The sequence below is a fragment of the Lemur catta genome, chromosome 9 (genome assembly GCF_020740605.2).
Source record: "Lemur catta isolate mLemCat1 chromosome 9, mLemCat1.pri, whole genome shotgun sequence".
NCBI lineage: Eukaryota > Metazoa > Chordata > Mammalia > Primates > Lemuridae > Lemur > Lemur catta.
Genome location: NC_059136.1, coordinates 15,227,375 through 15,247,922, shown reverse-complemented (window position 1 = coordinate 15,247,922; position 20,548 = coordinate 15,227,375). Strand labels below are relative to the sequence as shown.

Sequence of the window (20,548 nt, the reverse complement as noted above, 5' to 3'; positions counted from 1 at the left end):
ACAATAATCCACGCCTGTGAGAGGAAGAAAACAGAGCCAATCCTTGCAAGTCTCTTAATTACACAAAGAAATGATCTCCAAATGCTCCACCTTCTGCCCAGCCACACTGGGCTGCCAGCACTTTTCTTTCTCCGAAGTACAAGGGACCATACAGTCATGCTTCAAAGAGAACATTCTGTGCTGTGAAGCAATCTCTTTTCCTGAACGAGGGTAACAGTCACTCAGCTATGATCAATCCTTTTCCTAGACACACGTGAATCACTTTCAGATCTATTAGCTGGCTGACGACAAAGGGAGGTACTTCTCAGGTAGGGACAGTGAGATTTGGATGATTTTTAGATAGACATTGAGCTATTTTCAAGAATACAGACTTTATAAAAATTCCGTTTGAAGAAAAGGCAAGATATTCACCAAATTCCTAGAAAAATGTAGGAGCTCCTCATTAGGAGTGAGCAGGAGTGAATAGAAACCACAAGAATAAACGCATGATAAAATGGCCAGGGTTACATAACGAAGCTTTAAGGTTCTTACAGAGAGCGTGTTTATGAGCCTGTGAAATGAATTTACATCTCAATATTTCATTACATCAGGTGGCATTAGAGTTGGTCCAGTTAGGAATCCATATTCATAAATCATCTGAATGTTCTGATTTGTACTAAAGCAATGTATCATGTTAAGGATTTTATAGTAATGATAAGAATGTCTGACTTTTCAATTCAGGAAGAGAAACATACCTTTACTATCAATAATTTTTAAAACTGGCTTTGCAAGTTCTGGAAGATTACAAAACAGGTATATATTTTAGGGAAAACTATATTCAGAGCCCCATAAGCCAACTGGTGTTGAATCCTTTTTACTTAGACTATGAACATTTTAATTCATAATGCTCAATATGAAACAAAACTGAGATGTACATTAAACTAGACAGACAAGCTAGAATGTGAAAGGTTTTAGTGAGCCATTGACCACAGGCTGTTTAATATACACCTCATTTTTCCAGAACCGGAAGACCAGATAAACAAGAAAGAAATTCATCACTCTTCTCTATTAGCTGGAGTGGATACTCCACCAGCCAGGGATCTTTTGTGAATTAATCATTTAAGAAATTTTAAAAGTGTGCTCAATGTACATATTAATTGAAGATGCAACATTTCACCTACACAATGTAAGTCAGGTTTCTGTTATGATAACAATCAGGCACACTCAAGACCACTGATAGGGAAATCCACTAAAATGGGTCCCCTTTGTACTACATCATAAGGCCTCTGTTATGAAGGTATCCTGGACTTTAAAAGTTACCACTAACCACACAGGAACTCACTGATGGAAACTTACCTGAACAGATGATACTTTCCAAGTAGCTCACTTTTTTTTTTGCATTACTCTTACTTGTGTGAGGTATTTTTCTACCTACCATAACTGTTGCTCTAGAAAACAACATATATAATAATTTTAGATTCACTATTCTGAAAAGCTTTGGACACAGTCCAAATACACAGCATGTAGCAAATTTTCTCCAGTCGACAACATTCCTTTATAACATCAAAAGATTAAGAATGACATCAGGGAACCCAGCACAAAATTTCCAAAATGAACAGCACCAGGGAAATCACATATGTTCCATTTCTCATCAATTAAGCTCAGGTGCTGCACCCAAGGATTTAGGTTGTGACTGCCCAAAGGTTGCTTTCCCAGCCCACTGCTGGTGTTCGGCACACTGCAGTTTATAATGGGTAGAGAGAGGTTGCTTGGGTGGTAAACTTCTTTGTAAAATTTCAGACAAAGTAAAACTAACGTACTGTCTCAACGAGAATCCTGAATATCAGGTTAGCACATTGCATAGCTCCATTCCAAGACATAGGATTGTACAGGATGAAACAGAAAGATGTAGCGATATATTTACTGTCACTTAAGTGACAGGTAGCAGTCACTTAGGCCTGAAGAACATTTGTGAAGTTTCATGCCACGTTTTTTCATCTGCCAACTTATATACATGTAGAGGTTATGCTACAACTTCAATTATTCCAAAGGATGAAAGAACTGTTACATTTTGGTATAGATCTTCAGTTCCTATTATACTACAAGCCTTTGAAATGTTAAGGCTGAATAGACCAAGTTATGAAAAGGGACAAGAGGAAGTAAGAACAGTGCAGATACAGTGGGAACACATGGAAACTTTCTGCCTTCGCCATTCTACGTGGATAGTGTGTTTTCTGGGCAGCAGGTGGTGTGACTGTAAAAAGATCACACATTTGTCAGTAACTATGTAGGATTTTTTGGCACTGCTAGAGCCTAGCATTATAGATAATAAAATTCCATCAACCAAATTTTTGATTAAGTCTGAAATTTTTTGAAAATAATTTTTCTACCAAGTAAACCTTCTTGGTTCTCATTTCAGTCCTGCCTTTTAGAAAACGCATCATTAAAATAAAAAAAAATTAAAAAAAGAATCACTTCATAGCAACCAGATGAACATCTGGCAGCAGAGCAATGTTAAAATGCCATCTTTTCAAAGAAAGAGCAAATACGTGACTCCTCCATGACGAGCAGTTCTTTTTGGCAGGGTGGAGGCTCACAGACTTTCTGTTTCTGGACTTCCCTGCAAGTCCAAGGCTGAATTTGGACCCTGCTTTTCCTGTATTTTCTCAGTGCTATCTGGACAATATGTTAAGTATATAAGAAACTAGGGTCAAAATGAAGATAATCTCATGCAGCAGGTAAATAAATGTGCACAGGCTGTACTTAGAATCACCCTGCTAAAAACTAGTAGAAGTACATGAAGTCTGTTTGTCACATGTAACAAAAATACTTCAGTCAGTATACATGTAACCATAAACCTATCTAACAAGAACACTGGAGGTCTTGTTTTGATGTGTATTTTTCTCCCCCTTTCTCATTATATGGAAACTGTTTAAATCGACAAAGGATCAGATTTTGGAAAGCTTCGAATATGTCTTCAAAAAAATCTTATCAGGAAATAAAAAAATTTCAAAAATTATTTTTCTGTAAATAGTCTTTTACAATACGAATGTATTTCTTTACAATCTACATTTTTGTTTTAAAAATCCATCACAAAGTCTCTTAATACAATGCAAAACTTATAAATGGTTGTAACTTGCCAGAGGGTGTGTGTCTGGGATCCTTGCTGAGCCTCCACAGGAGGCTACCACCCTGCTGCTGCAGACTGCCAAGGTCGGGGGACTGCTGACACTCTAAAAACTGACAAGTTCCCCCTGGAGAAACCATGGAGAATAACCTCTTGGGGAAATAATTCTCTGGGGAAAGAAAGTGATGAGAAGTATCACTGAAGGTATGTGTGATCAAAAGTTAATTTGGCTGTAATAGCAAATTATGGTTCTTCAGGGACTGGAAACTTGCTTTAAATTAGATTTGGGAGGCTCACCAATCTAAATAGTTTAGGTGTAAGACACACTCACATAAAAAGGAAAAACACAGAAGACAAAGGGTCCTTAATTTGCAGGTGGATATATTCCAACTTGGGGGAAGAGTGGTGGCATTTTAGCTCTGAAGCCCAATTGTGACATTTCCAGAGAGTTCCTCAGTGCCCCCACATTTGACAGGACAGGGTGGAAGTGCCTGTTCTGGCCTGGCTGGACTCTCCCCACCGCCGCGCAGTGTGCGACGTGCAGGCAGCCGCAGTGTCAAGCTGGCAGTGCTCCTGAGACGCTTGTCTTGAGTGTTTATCAGCTCAGCAGGTCAAAAGTCTGCAGACACTGGGTAGAGCAGCAGTAAGCCACAAAACTAACAGTTGTCCTCCTGGAAGGGGAAAAAAGGGAGAGAAGAACACTGTGAGTTTAAGATTAAAGTCTCTGGCTCCTTTCCACTGGAGACAGTCTTGTTTCTTTGTTAACAGGAAGGATTAGGCATAGTCAACAAACTGCATAATAGAAATGTAAATTTCCTTTTAAAACTGAAAACTGGAATCAGGTGAGATATGTGTGTGCATTGTGTACTCATTTTAACAGTAGTGTTCAGATGACATGCTATCACTAAAGTAGCAGCTAAGGAAAAACAAGCCTTTTCCATATTATGTTCTGAATTCTGCATACTATTATGTTCTGAACTTGGCATATTAGAACCAACAGTCCAATCATGGAATTTGAAGTACATTATAAAATCATATATATGGAAAATCTCACCAATTTAGCCAGAACACATATATATTGCAGAGGTTAGACAACATAATTTTAAGGAATTCATCCTGCAAATGTATTATTCACATAGATTGTGCGTAGAGGAAATTTCAGAATCTGAATCATACAGTTGGAAGGTCTTCCCACTTAACAGAGGAATCCCTTCTCAAGCTTCTGTTTGGGCACCCACGAGCCCGCGGGGGCCTCTGATTCATTTGGACAGCTCCAACAGTCTAGTGGTGTTTTCACAAGACCCTCCATGCTGTTTTCCATTTCCCCACCCCTTAGTCCAGTCTCTGCCTTCCTCTGTGGCCCAGTAAGGAGACCCCTACAGACTCTACCACTGAAGCTGCCTGATCTCTGGCTTCTGGTTAGGCCAGTGGGAGGCACCTGTGGGAAGCTGAAGGGCAGGAAGAGAGAAAGGTGTTTCTATCCTACTCCTTCTCTGCTCCTGTGACTACAGCTCCCAGTAGGCAGGGCCCCTTTGACAGGTCTGGTTCTCACCAGGCTCCAGAGCTCCCTTTGCCCCTCAGGCCTTCAGGCTGAGGATGGTAAGGGCTTCCTACTGTTGTGGATCCCTAGGGGCCTCATCATCCTTGTGGGTGCTCTGAACTCTGCCTGAACTTCAGTAAACTGTCCCTTTTCATTAGTTTCTCTTCAAAATCCCGGCTGAATGTGTACTTTGTTCTCCAGCCCTAATACAGTGTGTGTTATGGGGTGTGGCCCAAGGAACAGTCCATCAAAATGACATTCTGGGGTTAGGATGGTGAGTGCATGCATGGCCTCCTTGCTAGAGAGAAGTGGGACACTGCTAATCTGTTGAATGCTGTGGCATCATAATTACTCAAAGTATCACTCAACCAGAATGTCAGTGGAGGTAAGGCATTGAGTGGCTGTGGTACTTGGTTGCTATGACATCATGGCGAATTCAAAGTTTGTGGAGTGGGGTGGCTTCTTCCAACTGTGCTGAAGAGATCTCCAAGAGAAAAAGATAAGCTTAGTGCCTTGAAATGTCAACTCCAGGCATGGCCAGAATATCAGGAAGTTTCTAGGGTGACCTTAAAGGAATCTTTATCTTATGAAGGTATCAAGAACATGGCTGAAGCCTGAATGTAGAAGTTTCAGGATCACATGCGAGATAAAGGTATATTTATGTCAAATCTCTCACACAGGTAAAGGTGCTGGTTGGGAAGGAGTGGGAACTTGAGACTTGAGATGGGAGCCTTTGGATAGGCATAAATTTCAGAACCATGAACGTCTAAACATTTCTTCACATCAGAAACAGGCCTTTCCAACTTCCAAGAAAACTAGCATTCCCATGCATAAAAATGTTTCAATGGCTTCATCTGAGGAAGCTACCCTAAAAAGGAAGTGCCTGTTTTTTCAAGACCCACCACTACCATCAATACTCATTGCCTTTAGGGCCATACAGAGAGTACAAATGCTTACATGATCCAGAGAGATCACTGCAAGGTCCACTACTGAAGGAAATAATGTATACACTGAAGGAGCTTAAGGACTTTGTCCATTGTATTAGTAGGAACCTGGAGAGCACACACGGAAATGGATTCTAAGTACTTTAGTCAACAAGAATAGATATAAGGTTGGATCAGGCCAATAAGGGTCCTTCACCAAGGCCTTAGAATACAATGTGTTACTCAAGCACCTGAAATAGTTAATAGAAGTCTTGACTCAGAGGAGGCCTACAGTCAATGAAACAGAGATGCTAGAATGCCCCTTGCAGACTCTAGGGGGAAGAGATCAAAGGCTTAGAGAAATGGGAATGTTGGAGTGGACCCAAGGTGGTATACCTCGCTTAGCTACCCCCTGAAAATCTCTAAGAGGGTCAGGAAGTCTTTCTCTTCTCTAAGGTATATATATTTGCAAGGGGAATACAAATTGGAAGTAGCAAGTACACTTGATGCCTTAATAAGACGTGCTTATCAGAGGTGAGAGAGAAACCCTGCAAAAGCTCAGTTACCTGATACATTAGTGGAGTTTCAAATGGGAAGAGGAGTTGTATCTGGAATTGCCCACTATGAAGAAATGGACATACACTTGTGAGAACCTTTTGAATTTTGGAGGAAAATATATTTGGGTGGTGACTTTTGGTTCTGCCAAGATGGGGCAGCCACATTCCTCCCAGGTCCTTCCTCTTAGAACCAAAACACTCTGGTCATAAAACAACGAACAGGCATAGGAAGACTCTGAAAAGCAGAACAGAGGCAGACAGCTTAGGGACCTTTGAAGCTGAGGAACAACACAGCGGTGGTGAGTTCCCTGGGTTACCTTATTGCTACATATATTGTAGACAGGATACTGAAGAACCACCAACAGGCACAGATAAAAACATCTCCAAAAAAATCCTGTTCCCCTAAGCCAAAGGACTGGGACAGGAAAATCTACAGAAGCAAAAAGCAGACAAGTAGTTGCTTAGGGCTGGGCATAGGGGGACAGGGTGGTAAGAGCTAAAGGTGCTGGGTTTCTTTAGGGTTGAGAAAATGTTCTGAAATTGACTGTGGTGATGGCTGCACATACCAGTAAACATTCTAAAAACTACTGATTGTATACTTTACGTGGATGAAATTGCATGATGTGTAAATTATCTCAATACAGCTGTTGAAAAATAAGAGAGCTAACAGGAGAAAGATAAATCCACAATTAGAATTGGGGACTTCAATACCTTACTCTCAGCAACCGACAGAACTATTAGATAGAAAATCAGTAAAGGTATAGAAGAACTGAACAACACAATGAACCAGAGGATCTAACTGACATACACAGAACACTCCACGCAACAGTAGCAGAATATACACTGTTTGTTCAAATGCCCATAGAAGATTCACCAAGATAGACTATATCCAAGTCTATTAAACAAACCTCAACAAGTTTGAAAGAACTGAAATCATATAGAAGAGATGTCTGGTTTTACCTCTGACACACAAACAGCCAAGAAACTGTCACACCTGTCTTTACAACAAGCACAAGTTGAACAAACTCAAAATCAACAACTTTTTTCCAGTCCTTCAGAGAACTAAAACTGAACAACAAACTGTAACCTCAAAATCTGGAGAGACAGGTGAATCCAGAAAGTCACAGCTGACCTCTGTTTACCTGGGCGAAGCTTCTAGAGCCATAAACTGGTAGAAACACTTACATGAGAATGTTTATAAATTCTGAGACATAAAGTCACAACTTAAAAGATTAGAAATCATAGAAACTACATTTCCATACTATAATGGAATTAAACTAGAAATCAATAAAAAAAGAAAGTGGAAAATCCCCAAATATTTGGAAATTAAACAACTCCATTCTAAATAATATGTGGGTCAAAGAAGAAATCCCAAGAGAAATTAAAGATACATTAAACTAAATGAAAATGAAATACAGCTCATCAAAAAAAAATTATACGATGCAGCAAAAACAATACTTAAAGGGAAATATATAGCACTAAATACATACATTAGAAAAGAAGGAAGATCTAAAATCAATTACCCAGGTGTCTACCAAGAAAACAGAGAATGAAGAGCAATTTAAGTCTAAAGCAAGTAAAAATTATAAGAGCATGTTCTCCAAAAGTGTGAAAATCAAACAACCCAGTTCTTTGACCCATGGATCAAATGACCACATTTCCATGGTTCAAAGAAGTCTCAAAGAAACAAAAATACATGAACTGAATAAAGATGAAAATACAAATCAAATATCAAAAATCTAGGGACATAGCTAGAGCAGTGCTGAGAGAAATTTATAGCACTAATGCTTATATTAAAACAGAGGAAAGGTCTCAAATCAATAATCTAAGCTTCTACCTCAAGAACCTTAAGAAAAGAGCAAAATAAACCCAAAGCAAGCAGAAGGACTGAAATAACAAAGAGAAACCAATGAAATGAAAAATATCACTAGGATTAAGAAGAACAATAAAGCTGATAAATCTTTAGCAAGACAGACAAAGATAAAAAGGGTGAACATACAAATTAATATTAGAAATGAAACAGGTGATTTCACCACAGATCCTACAGCCATTAGAAAGATATATGGGAATACTATGAACAACTTTATGCTCCTAGATTTGTCAATTTAGAAGAAACGGACCAATTCCTTGAAAACCACAAACTACCAAAACTCAACTGAGATTTTTAAATTTTTAAAACATAAAAGTTGGTTAGAACCCTAGTTCATATAATTTTTATGCTACACCAAAATGTACACATTGGTATAAATCAAAATTGAAAAGAACCTCAGACATAAAATGATCTTAAATGTCAAGTGCGTTTTGGTAGATTAGCTGACAAAATGTAACTCTCCCTGTGCTTGGTTTTGTTTTTTCCAAAAGATAATCATATTAAATGGAAATCATTCATAGAAGGGATACATTTCATACCATAACCATGGAGTTTTTAAAAGTAAAGCTTCCAAGCAAGAGAATCCAAATCCATGAAGATGTGGGTTTTAAACTCACTGAAGCATAATGCCCACTGGATCATCATTAACTCCTTAGGAAGCTCAAGAGGGTGGGATGAGTAAGCTGGAGGTGTTGTATTTGCGCTACAAAGAAATCCCAAGGCTGTGTACTTACTTGCTTTTGTGAAACTCATCTAATAACATATTGTATCTGCTTGTTGTATTATTAACCTGAGTCATTACAAGCACACCAAATCTGCTGCCTTAAGAATGGATCTGTGTTGGTTAAGTCTTGGATTAATTCCAAAACCGTGGCACCAGAGACATGAGAGCTTTAGGGGAGAAACTCTGAGCTAAGCAGTAAGCTCTATAGTTAAGAAAAAGATGCTGTTAAATCCCACAAAGAACATCAGACATGACATTTGTTGCTTTAGAATCTCTGAGCATATTTACAGGCAAGGCAGAAGAAAGAGCATTTCAGCTTGGTTTGAAAATACAGAAATACCACTATTCCTTAAAAGAACGAATCACAATGCTGTTGGTACATATTGGAAGCCACGAAAATCATAAGAAACGTGGGATTTTTTCTGCAAACATGTTTCCTGATTAAAAACAAAAAGCATATCTTTGAGTCATACAGAAATTCAAGCCAAAAGAAAAATAATATTTACAAGACAGAATTGATCAGATAAAATCCCAAGCCTCTATACATATTAACTTACTGAAGAATCATCTAATAACATTGTATTTGCTTGTTCCATTTATGCTAATAGTGACTTATCTCTCATGGGAAGATTCCGCGTGCAGACTCAGAGGCTTAAATGTCACATAGTTGCTTCTTTCTTGATTGGTCCTTGCCCTAGACATTGGGAGTGAGATGTGTATGTGAAAAGAATTAGGTGGTTTGGTCACAGCAGAATTCCTAGTACCTAGTACAGAGCATGGCCCATAGTGGATAGTCAGTAAATAATTTTTCAATGTCATAATGAGGAAGAAACAGGAATAATTTACTTAAATTTGTTGAAGCATATTTCACTTGTGGAAAATTTCGTAAGTCACCTTAAGAGGGTGCCAATGAATAGACTTCTGCTGAAAGAAAAAAAAGTCCCCAAAAGAGTACGCAAGTACTGACATTACTTGGTTTCACAGAAGAAGCAAAATGTAAAACATTTCATAAGTGACAAAATCAGATAAGAATTATATAGAAGAGATTATTAAAAAATGAAACTACTAGTGAGTGGGAGAAGCGAGTATTAAATTGTTCTGAAAGATGAAGGGAAACCTTAAGATAAAGCCAGTTCTGCATGCCCTCTAACAAACAGGTCTCTATCCCAAGGCACAACAATAGCCCAGACATCTGGCATTCTCACGTAGTCACTCTATCGTGGAAGACCAAGAATTCCTGAAAGAACCAAGCTCCACAACTCCGAGCCTGAAAGCGGCCTGCCTGAGTCCTTCGTGCCATGGCCTACCACAGCGCCCTGCTGGCAGCAGACGCTCCTGTTTGCTGACTGACCAGATAAATTAATCAACAAGAGGAGTTCCCCTGAGCTATTTGGAAGTAACTTGAAAATATTTTTTAAAAAACCATTGGCCTACTAATGCTTTAATAATTAAAAATATTTTTAATTTCTGAAGCAATACCAGTTGCAAAAATTCAACACCACTCAAAGGAAATCACTGTTATGTTGGTATATGAGTCCTTGAAAACTTTTTCTACATATACACAACGGTTTAAATGTGTGTGCATGTGCATGTATATACTATGTATGTGCAATATATAAATACATACGTTCACACCCATAATTATTTGACAAAAATTGGATCACACTAAGCATACTTTTATACAACCTGCTTAAAAACATTTTTACAAAAAATTTTATTTATTTATTATTTATTTATTTATTGACAGAGTCTCACTCTGTTGCCCTGCAGTGGCATCACTGGATTTACAGCTTTCTAGACTCTTTAGTGCACACAGTATACACACACATTAATGTGTTTATATGATACATACACACATATATTTCAAAAGTATCTTGTTCAGAATATTAGAGAATATTTAATTTTGTATTTATGAGTACTATTTCAAAATTTCTTCATGCTATATAGTGACGCACTTACTAGCTGGCACAACAGCAAAGACATAGATTTAGAGCCAGACTTGGTAGGGTTCAAATCCCAGCTCTACTATGAGCCCTTGGCCCAGTTTCTGATATTCTTATACTGGTTTCCCCTGTAAAATGGGGATATTAGGTTGGGACCATATGGAAGTCCTAAGGCATATGATTCAACCTAACAATAGTACCTATCTTATATTACTAAGAGAAGGAATATAGCTCAACTTCCAGGCTGGATTTCTTTTTTTTTTTTGAGACAGAGTGTCGCTTTGTTGCCCTGGCTAGAGTGAGTGCCGTGGTGTCAGCCTAGCTCACAGCAACCTCACACTCCTGGGCTTAAGCGATCCTACTGCCTCAGCCTCCCGAGTAGCTGGGACTACAGGCATGTGCCACCATGCCCGGCTAATTTTTTTTTCTATATATATTTTAGTTGGTCAGATAATTTCTTTCTATTTTTAGTAGAGATGGGGTCTCGCTCTTGCTCAGGCTGGTCTCGAACTCCTGACCTTGAGCGATCCACCCGCCTCGGCCTCCCAGAGTGCTAGGATTACAGGCGTGAGCCACCGCGCCCAGGCTGGATTTCTTGAACTCTAAGACCAATGAGTTCTTTCCATTGTATCCCAAGGCTTGATTGCACAAAAGTAGACATGTGACCACAGCAAAACCCAAATGCATACTATAGTATCTGTTATGGCTACAATTTATCCCAACAATATGAGAAGAACCACTGGGTTACTGGGCCATTTGTAGTTCCTGTCTCAAAACACCCCTGTGACTTAAGTAAGAACTTTTAAGTGCCTGTGATGGATAATTTTACATGTCAACTTGGTTAGGCTATGGTGCCCCACCAGTCTACATGTTGCTGTAAAGGTATTTTTTTTAGATGGGATTACCATTTAAATCAGTAGATTCTGAGTAAAGCAGATTACCCTCCATAATGTGGGTGAGCTTTCTCCAATCAGTTGAAGGCCTTAAGAACAAAGAAGTAGAAGGCGTTCTCCTTAAGACTGCAACACAGAAACCCTGCCTAAGTTTCCAACCTGCTGTCCTGCAGAATTTAGACTCAACACTGCAACATCAACTCTTACCTGAATTTTCCGCCTGCCAGTGTGTTCTACAAGTTTTGAACTTGCTAGCCCCCATAAGTGTGTGAGTCAATTCCTTAAAATCAGTTATCTCTCTCTCTGTCATGTAAGGACACAGTGAGAAGTTGGCTGCCTGCAAGCTGGGAAGAGAGCTCTCAACAGAACCCAACCATCTTGATTTCAGACTTCTCTCCTTCAGAACTATGAGAAAATAATTTTGTTATGGTAGCCTAAGCTATTAGAGAGCCCTTATTTGGAAACACTATCCTTGCACATATAACAGTTAAGTAAGGTATAGGGTGGGGCCCTAATCCAGTATGACTACTGCCCTTATAAAAAGGGGAAATTTGGACACAGAGGCAGCCATGCATAAATGGAAGATGATGGGAAGAGACACAGGGAGAAAACAGCCATCTACAAGCCAAGGAGAGAGACGTGGAACAGATCTCTCCCTCACGGCCCTCAGAAGGAATCAACTCTGCAAACACCTTGATCTTGGACTTCCAGCCTCCAAAACTGTGAGAAAATAAATTTCCGTTGTTCAAGCCATCTAGTCTGTGGTACTTTGTTGCAGCATCCCTGGCAAACTAATCCAACGCCCCTGAAAAACTTTTGGTAGCCTGACTTCCTATTGGGAAATACAGAACTTGTGAGATCCATACATGCTTTGGAAAAGCTAGACACATTGTTTTACTAACAAATAACTTCTAAGTTAAAGTTCTCTATTTTGACTAAGCTTTGGGAATGAAAATTTGTTATGCCTATAGGATCAAAAGTCACAAATTTACTAGCCATTCTGCTCTGCTATATATATTTAAAAGTTTGGGTATTTATTGTTTATGCAAAATGCTGTAATTTCTTTTTATTTCACTCTGTATTAAATTTAGGTTGAAACTAACACTTCCATGGAACTTGGTATTTTAGAAGAATATTCAATATGTTCCTTTTTAAAATAATGCCAGATGTCCACATTAATTTAGATATTGGCTGATATAATGCATTATTTTATGACAAGCAATGCAAACTGAACTGCATATATTAGAAAACTTAAAAATAATCTTATCAAAGTTTATGATATTAAAAAATGTTGATTTTATTTTCAGCAACAACCTACTCTAGATTCAAGTATTTGATTTTCAGTTACAAAAGAAAATACTTTAAAGACTATGGTAGAAACTAAAGTCAATGCTTTTAATACAATCTCCATGGCAACATGGGAAGAAGCACAGCCTGGTGGGCCAAATGAAAGCCATAAACTCTCAATTTCAGACCCTACCATTAACTCACCACAGAAAGCCACATTTGTATCTTGGCATTTCATCTCTTTTAAACAGAGGCACTCTGGCTTTACTCAACAAAAGGGCATTGCCTTAATCCTATGTACTTGATATACTCATTTTACTAAATTAATACTATTAAATGTATGTTCTGAAACAATGTAAGATTATTCACACTACACTTCTAGGTTGTAGCAGGGAAATAAGTAGCAGTAAGTGGAAAATGCAAATACCGAATAAGTTCTCCAAATTTCATACGATAACACAAAAATGACCTAATTTCAAGGATCCACTTTATTTTCATAAATGAATTACTGAGATAAAAAGTTTATTTTTTAAAATAGGTATTTTGAATTTCATCAGCTATTAATTGAGCATCCTGACCATATTGTTTTGTTTACATTTTCATATTTTAAATAAAGAAATGTCTTCTATAGGAAATTGTATAATAACAATGCATAAAGATTTTAACTGTAGTTTAATGAATTAGTTAAGATTTTCCTATGATGCTATCTTGCTAATATGAAGATCATTTGCTAAAAACACAACAAAAATAAGAAATAAAAAAGTCTAAGTTACAAAAATAGGTATTAATAATATTATTAATAGTTAACATTTACTTAGTATTTATTACATGCCAGGTACTAATCTGGACTCTTCACACTAATGATCTCATTTAATTCTCACATGACCTTATGAAGTAGATATTATTATCCCCATTTTATTGATGAAAAGGCTAAGCTCAGGGATATGCAGTAATTTGCCCCAGATCTCCCAGTGGGGGAGTCAGAATCAGGCCTGGGTACTTGACTACTATGTGCTACCGCTTCGCTTCTCATAGATGTGTCTATTTCATTTGTTAATTTTATTCACATGGTAACACACTTGGAATCTCAGTTCTTTTTACTCTAATTTAAATGTAATTCCACCAAATTTGTTTATCTGGTCACGTAAGATTACTAGCAGCAAACTGGAAAGGTTTGGGGCAGGGCTCCTATAAGCAGAAAACATTAAAAATACAGAAAGTTGAAATAGGAACTGAAAGTTTAGCAAAACAGGATTATCCACAGCAAGAAAAAGATAAACACGGTTTGGGGAGGGAGTGGGTAGAAATATGGAAATGGTAACCACCATTTGTTAAATACCTATCACACGCCAGGTTTTTGCCTTCAGCATCTGCTAATCCTTACATGCCCTGCCACACAGGCTGTTGTATCCCCATTTCATGAAGTTCAGCAGCCTGTCCAAGTTCTCACAACAGAACATCCAAGCTTATCGGGTGCAAGGTCTGTGCTTTGAAACAATGCACCACACTGCCTATCTTGCATGCATTAAGAAACGAAGGAAGGAAAGAAAATCTTAGAAAGGTTTCTATAAAAATGATTACACTGGAAGTGCTTTTTGGCACTGAAGAGGGCTAATAAGCTTCGGTTATTGGGAAAATTAAAATGAAACAAAAAATACTTGATGGTGATAAGTGAAGTGTTACAGCACCTTTTTTCAACTTTAAAAGATTCAAATTTTAGGAAATCCTAAATTTAGAAAATCTATAAGCTAAAGTTGTACAAATAGGGGATTTTTATTTGCTATCCTATGTTTAAATTGTCTGGTATCTTTTAAGTACCAGTATTGGAGTTTTACTTATTGAACAGTCTTAGCAAATGTAAGGCACTGTGCCAAGAAATAAAGAATGGCATAAGAATGCCATTTGGAAGGGTTAGAAATTCAAAACACAAATGTGTGTACGTGCACACACACAGAAAACTCAGTCATATACTTTCAGTTAGATAGCAATTAAATAGAAGAGCTGGGCTCGTCCCATTATACAACAATTTTTTTCCTGCATCCCTATTGCCTAAAGACTATTGCAAATAGGGAAATAACAGGAAAGCATTTCCACAAAGAACTACTCTAAATAATACATATACAGGCCAGGTGCGGTGGCTCACGCCTGTAATCCTAGCACTCTGGAAGGCTAAGGTGGAAGGATTGCTTGAGGTCAGAAGTAAGAGACCAGCCTGAGCAAGAGCGAGACCCAGTCTCTACTAAAAATAGAAAAATTAGCCAGGCACTGTGGTGTGCACCTATAGTTCCAGCTACTTGGCTGGAACAGGTTTGCAGGGAGAGGCTGAGGCAGGAGGATTGTTTGAGCCCAAGAGTTTGAGGTTGCTGTGAGCTGCAATGATGCCACTGCACTCTAGCCAGGGCAACAGAGCAAGACTCTGTCTCACCAAAAAAAAAAAAAAAAAAAAAAAAAATATATATATATACACACACACACACACACACACACACACACACACACACACACAAATAAAACTGTTCTGTATATGACAAAAAAATTAACTAATAAACCGAAGTCTAGTTTTCTTGTGATGCTGAAAACATGCCTATGTTTCATTTAGCTGTATCTCAGGAAGCAGGTTATGCCGCTTTAGAGTTACTGACTTAACAACACTTTCATGCACGGCCTCCCCCCCATGCTGTACCCCTTGCCCGGCGTAAGCCCTGGTGCCCACTTAGGCATGATTACCCCTGGTGCAGCCCTGCCATCGGTGTCTCTCTCAAGGGAAAGAGCTTGGGGTAGACGATGGTAAACATGGGCTCACTACACCGGTGACAGTGCCCCAGGGGGCACTGCAGCAGCTCCAGGAGACTTCTGGGTAGCGAGATAGGAGACAGAAAGTTCAGATCTGGAACATAAGAGAAAACCATGCACACCTGTAAAAAATCAGACTAACTTAAACTAGGCTTTAAAAAATATTTCTCTTTGTTACCAAATGAGTTAGTTAAAAGTACTTCATGTTGAAAATTCTGTTACTTGATAGGCACTGAATAAAAATCTAACATTATTTGGAAATGAAAGATGCTTTTTACATTTTTAATACTTATATTTTTAAATACATTTTAATTTTAAAAGAAAATGTAAATCCACTCTTTAAGAACAACCAGATGCTGTCCTGAGGTAGAGGCAAGGAAAGAATAAGATCAAATATTTTTTAAGAACAAAGATCAAAAAGGCATCAATTTACCCAGAGAAGATTTTGCAAGTTTATAAGAGTCAGACAATTCAGAAAGGACTCAGACTGTAGACTGAAACTGACTTTCATTAAGTTTTCCCTAAATCTATTAGGCATTTAGTATCAATCAAGCGTCAATCAGGGCTAAATCATACTTATTAAAAAGAATGAAACATGAGAAATCAGAGAATGAAAAATAATAAAACCAAGCTTTTCCTTGTCTCACTCCCATGAGTTGTCATTAATAAAAATAGGGAGCTTCCTTCCCAGCTTAGTCTGAGCTACACAAAAGAGACATTTAAAGCAAAACATCCCAATGGCCCAGGCAATCTTGGGCACAAATTTATGCTAGGTTTCTACTGATGATAAACATCCAGTAGCGAGAAAGATGGTCATGCTAAGGTAAAATCTAAAAATTATTGACTCATCTTTGGAAAGGAAATACAAATCATCTTCTTATATTTTTATATCTGTCCAGACTTAACCACTCAATAACCACTTAGAAAAATGTAATTTACTCATAGGTGAATAACTATAATTCTTTGTTTAGTTTTAAAAAACTTCCTAGACATTCCTGAGAAGCTAATGTTAGATGTTTTTGTATGGACTCCCTTTTTTTTTAAGCAAAGACAAAACATTTAGCAGTTTTAAAAACACTTGAAATATATTTTTCTTATTAATATTGCCTAGTGCTTTCTTTAAACATTTCAGACATATACCCCACAATATCTGTAAAATCTATACACTGCCAAATCCTTTCTAAAATGTAATAAGTTGGCATGCTGTGATAATACTGCCAAAGACTCCTGATATTTCTTCTTTAGGTATATACATTTCTCAGATGTGAGGAGGCTGCAAGGCAAAAATCTGCTCTGCTGGAAGAGGTATCCAACTTTGCTTTAAATATAAGATCCTTCCAAATTTTCCCTACTGCGAGCCTTTCACTTCAAACCAATATATTCTCAAACACCAATTTCCTTCACTTAAACCACCTAGTTTAACTTTTAACCACTGTCCTTTGCAACCGAAGATCATATTTTAACAAACGCTTCTCTGTGTCTGTAGGGAGTGCTAAAAGGATCAGTGTTAAAATATTAAAGCTGGTTTTCTTATCAGAAAAATCCCATGGCTGGTCTGAAGGTAGTGAGTTATCTCACTTGATTGTTCACAGTCAGTTACAGATCAAACTCCTTGTTCTACTCTTTCCCCCCTTCTCACTACTGCACTTCACTAGTCTAAAAAAAAAAAGAACAAAGAAAAGTAAATGTACTTCATATGCCACTGAACTATATACTTAAAGATGGATAAAATGGCAAATTTTGTGTTATGTATATTTTACCACAATAAAACTTTTTTAAAGATGAAGGCCAAAACAGGCAACTTAAAACATAATTTTTATGTTCACTGAATGAGAGACAGAAAAAAAAGAAAAGTCCCACGTACCTTTTAGAAAGCTGTGGTAGGTGTGATACAGACTTCTCATGGCCAGCTCTTGCAGAGGCAGGACGTGGTCACGCTCTGTCCCGACGGCCTTCACCTCGGCTGGGAGGAAAACGGTTAGTTGCCCTGAGGAGAAGGAAAGCAGCTTCACCTCGGAAACTTGAATGGGAGCACCACAGCTGCAGAAAGACACATGTTCACAGTAGTATTAGCAATAAGGAAAAGAATATGGGTGCCAACAAAATGTGTTAATCAAAATATACATTTGAAAATTTATGATACTGCTGAATTGCCAGAATTCTTCTCAAAGTGAACATATGCTATCCTGTGTTCCTTAATAAAACCTGGCTCATAAGTTTCAACTCATCAGTTGGAACTCTGCTAAATCATCGCTGAGGCCCAGCCATTTCCAGCAAGGATAAACCTTAAAGTAACTTGCCTTCTTAGGAACTCCACAATTTGCTTTATAAGCTCTATTTTTCCTCATTTTATTACCCTCTCCAAATGTGTGTTTATTGAAACTTTCAAAATTAAAAGGATAAAAAAAGTACTTTGTTGAGTTATATATAGTATTTTGGTTTAAGACAATTTTTGTGCAGAAAAACTTAAACCCACAAAGCAAATAGATTTTAAATAGCATAAGATAACTTTACTGGATCCTTCCATAAACTTGTGGGGAAAATATTCTTGGCATATTGAATAAGCCAAGTTATACCCTATTCCCTGTAGCCACTCATAACCTGATGGCAGAGATGTCTTTGTTCCTTTAACTGCAGAGTTACCAAATCTCAGGAGTCAAATCTCATTCGACCTCTTGTCTGAGACCAAGAGGGTGACCTAAAAGCCTGGATACTTTTCTTCGCCAATGACAAACAGGTGCCAACAAACCTTGACTCTCTGAAAATAACATGAGATAATATCAGTAAGCTTGACCAGAACAGGCAATGAAGCACAGGGCACAGGACTGGAAGACAGAAGCCCTTGACTCATTTATTTGTCAAAAGTTCCTTCATTTGTTCATTCCTTCCATCCAACCATCAGAAAACATTTCCAGAGCACCTACTATATGCCAGTCAGTCAAGATACTTACATTAATAAAACCCAGATGACCCTCTTATTTCAGGAGAATAATTATAATACAATTGTTCTAATTTGGGCGCAAAGAAGGGGTGACTGACTGTTCAGGGATTTAGGGAAGATTTTAAAGAGGAGTCAGTATCCGACTTAGAGCTTAACTGATTTCACCAGGAATAAATGAAGAGCTCAATGTACTAGTATTCCAAGCACAGGGAAGAGCATGCACGGCAGTGCAGAAGCCTGAAAGAATATGGCTACGTCTGTGGTTTCAAGAGGGCTGGAAAAATGGATAGAGAGAAGGTAGCCAGGAATATTAGTTGAAGTTAGATGGTTTTAATTCACAGGGAAGATTGTCAGATGATTTTTACAAAACTATCTGGCCACAGGATAGTGGACAGGAAGGAAATTGGTAGCAAAGAGGTAAACACCAAACACAGAAGGAAACAGGGATGAGGAAGTTGTTAGGGTTTGGAAAGTGAGAACTTGACATAAGTAGAAGAGGTATGGAATAGCCATCATGGGTAAGAAGCCAGTAGCTTTCTTTGTAAGTTCCTAAAGCAAATAATTTATACTTTCAAATCACTGGTAATTTGGAGGGGGGGGTTGATCTATTTTAAATAGAAATCTCATCAAATTCTAGAAGCAGAAAAGTAAGTCATGTGAGGAGGGCTGGACAAATTTCACTCTTTTATACATAGTCCTTTTATTGATTTGATCATAGGAGTTCTAGTTTTTAGCCAGGAGTGTATTTTTTAAAAAGTTATATAAAAACAATCTAATATTATAAATTTAAGGTATAAAAATAGTGCATGCTTATTGTTATAAGCCAAACAACATAGAAAATGAAGACAAAGTGAACAATTTCCCCCAAGTTTCCCTCTTTAAGACCTCTGTCTCCAAAGTAATTATGAATCGTTTGATGTTTACTCATTCGTATATGCTCAGGCAAAAAATAGAAAGAGATCCTCTCCTCTCACTTTTTTCCAACAAATAGGATCACACAATTCTGTAACGTGTTTTTGGCTCAAGTAATCCTTCAGACCAATCAAGATAAACTTAGAGAATTTTTTTTTTTTTTTTGAGACAGGGTCCTGTTCTGTCTCCTGGACTAGAGTACAGTGGTGTCATCATAGCTCACTGCAACCTCAAACTCTTGGGTTCCAGTGATCCTCCTGTCTTGGCCTTCCAAAGTGCTAGAATTGCAGGCGTGAGCCACTATGCCCGGCCTAGAGAATTCTTTTAAATTGCTACATAATATTCCATATTATGGATGAACTGTAATTCACTATGTTCATCCTGGTTTTTTCAGTGTTTTCCCTTCTACTACACAAACATCATTACAATAAATCTTACATACATTCCTATGCACAAATGTTACTATAAGATAAAATTCCCAAACTGAGATTGCTGGTCATGAAAACTGAAAATTTTAAATGGCTGACATCTTTCCAAAAAGGTTGTTAAAGAAATATCCATTTACCCATACCATCATCATAACCAAACGTTATCAATTGTTTTAGTCTTTTGCTAATCTGATTAATGAAAACTGTCTTCTTGGTTACTAATGAGTTTTATCACCTTTTGATATGTTTACTGGCCATTTACATTTCTTCTTCTGTGCACTGTCCATTTATATCATTTGCCTAATTTTCTATTGAATTAAAAAATCAATTTGTAGGAACTTCCATATTGGTAGTAACAATCCTTTGTCATATGTGCTGAAATATTTATTTCCAAAATTATTTTTCCTTTTTTTGCCTTTTAACTTTGCTTACAGTGCCTTCTTTTCTGATGAAAATCTATCCATGTATTTGCTTCATGGCCTCTATATTTTCTGATTTTCTTAAAGGGTTACCCTAATTTGAAGACTGTACATATATTATCCTAAAGTTTCTTCTAGTATGCTTATTGTATTATTTTTACATGTAGATGTTTTATCTATTTGTCTTTCTTGGTAAATGATACGAAATAGGA

At 37.7% G+C, this 20,548-nt stretch overlaps 1 protein-coding gene across 3 annotated transcripts in view; it reads right to left on the bottom strand.

The window, feature by feature from the left end:
- Positions 1-941: 941 nt before the first annotated feature.
- LRRC28 (leucine rich repeat containing 28) overlaps positions 942-20,548 on the bottom strand; it is a 121,159-nt gene continuing 101,552 nt past the window's right edge. Inside the window, exons 8-10 of one of the 3 annotated variants that reach the window (XM_045560496.1) lie at positions 17,501-17,676; positions 15,571-15,730; positions 942-3,777 (exon numbers count right to left, since the gene is read on the bottom strand). In XM_045560496.1, the coding sequence (XP_045416452.1) occupies positions 3,705-3,777; positions 15,571-15,730; positions 17,501-17,676 (409 nt within the window). In that variant the 3' untranslated portion in view covers positions 942-3,704. Of the gene's footprint in view, positions 3,778-9,286; positions 9,415-15,570; positions 15,731-17,500; positions 17,677-20,548 lie in introns of those variants that run through there. The other 2 variants (XM_045560495.1, XM_045560497.1) reach the window with 2 other exon arrangements.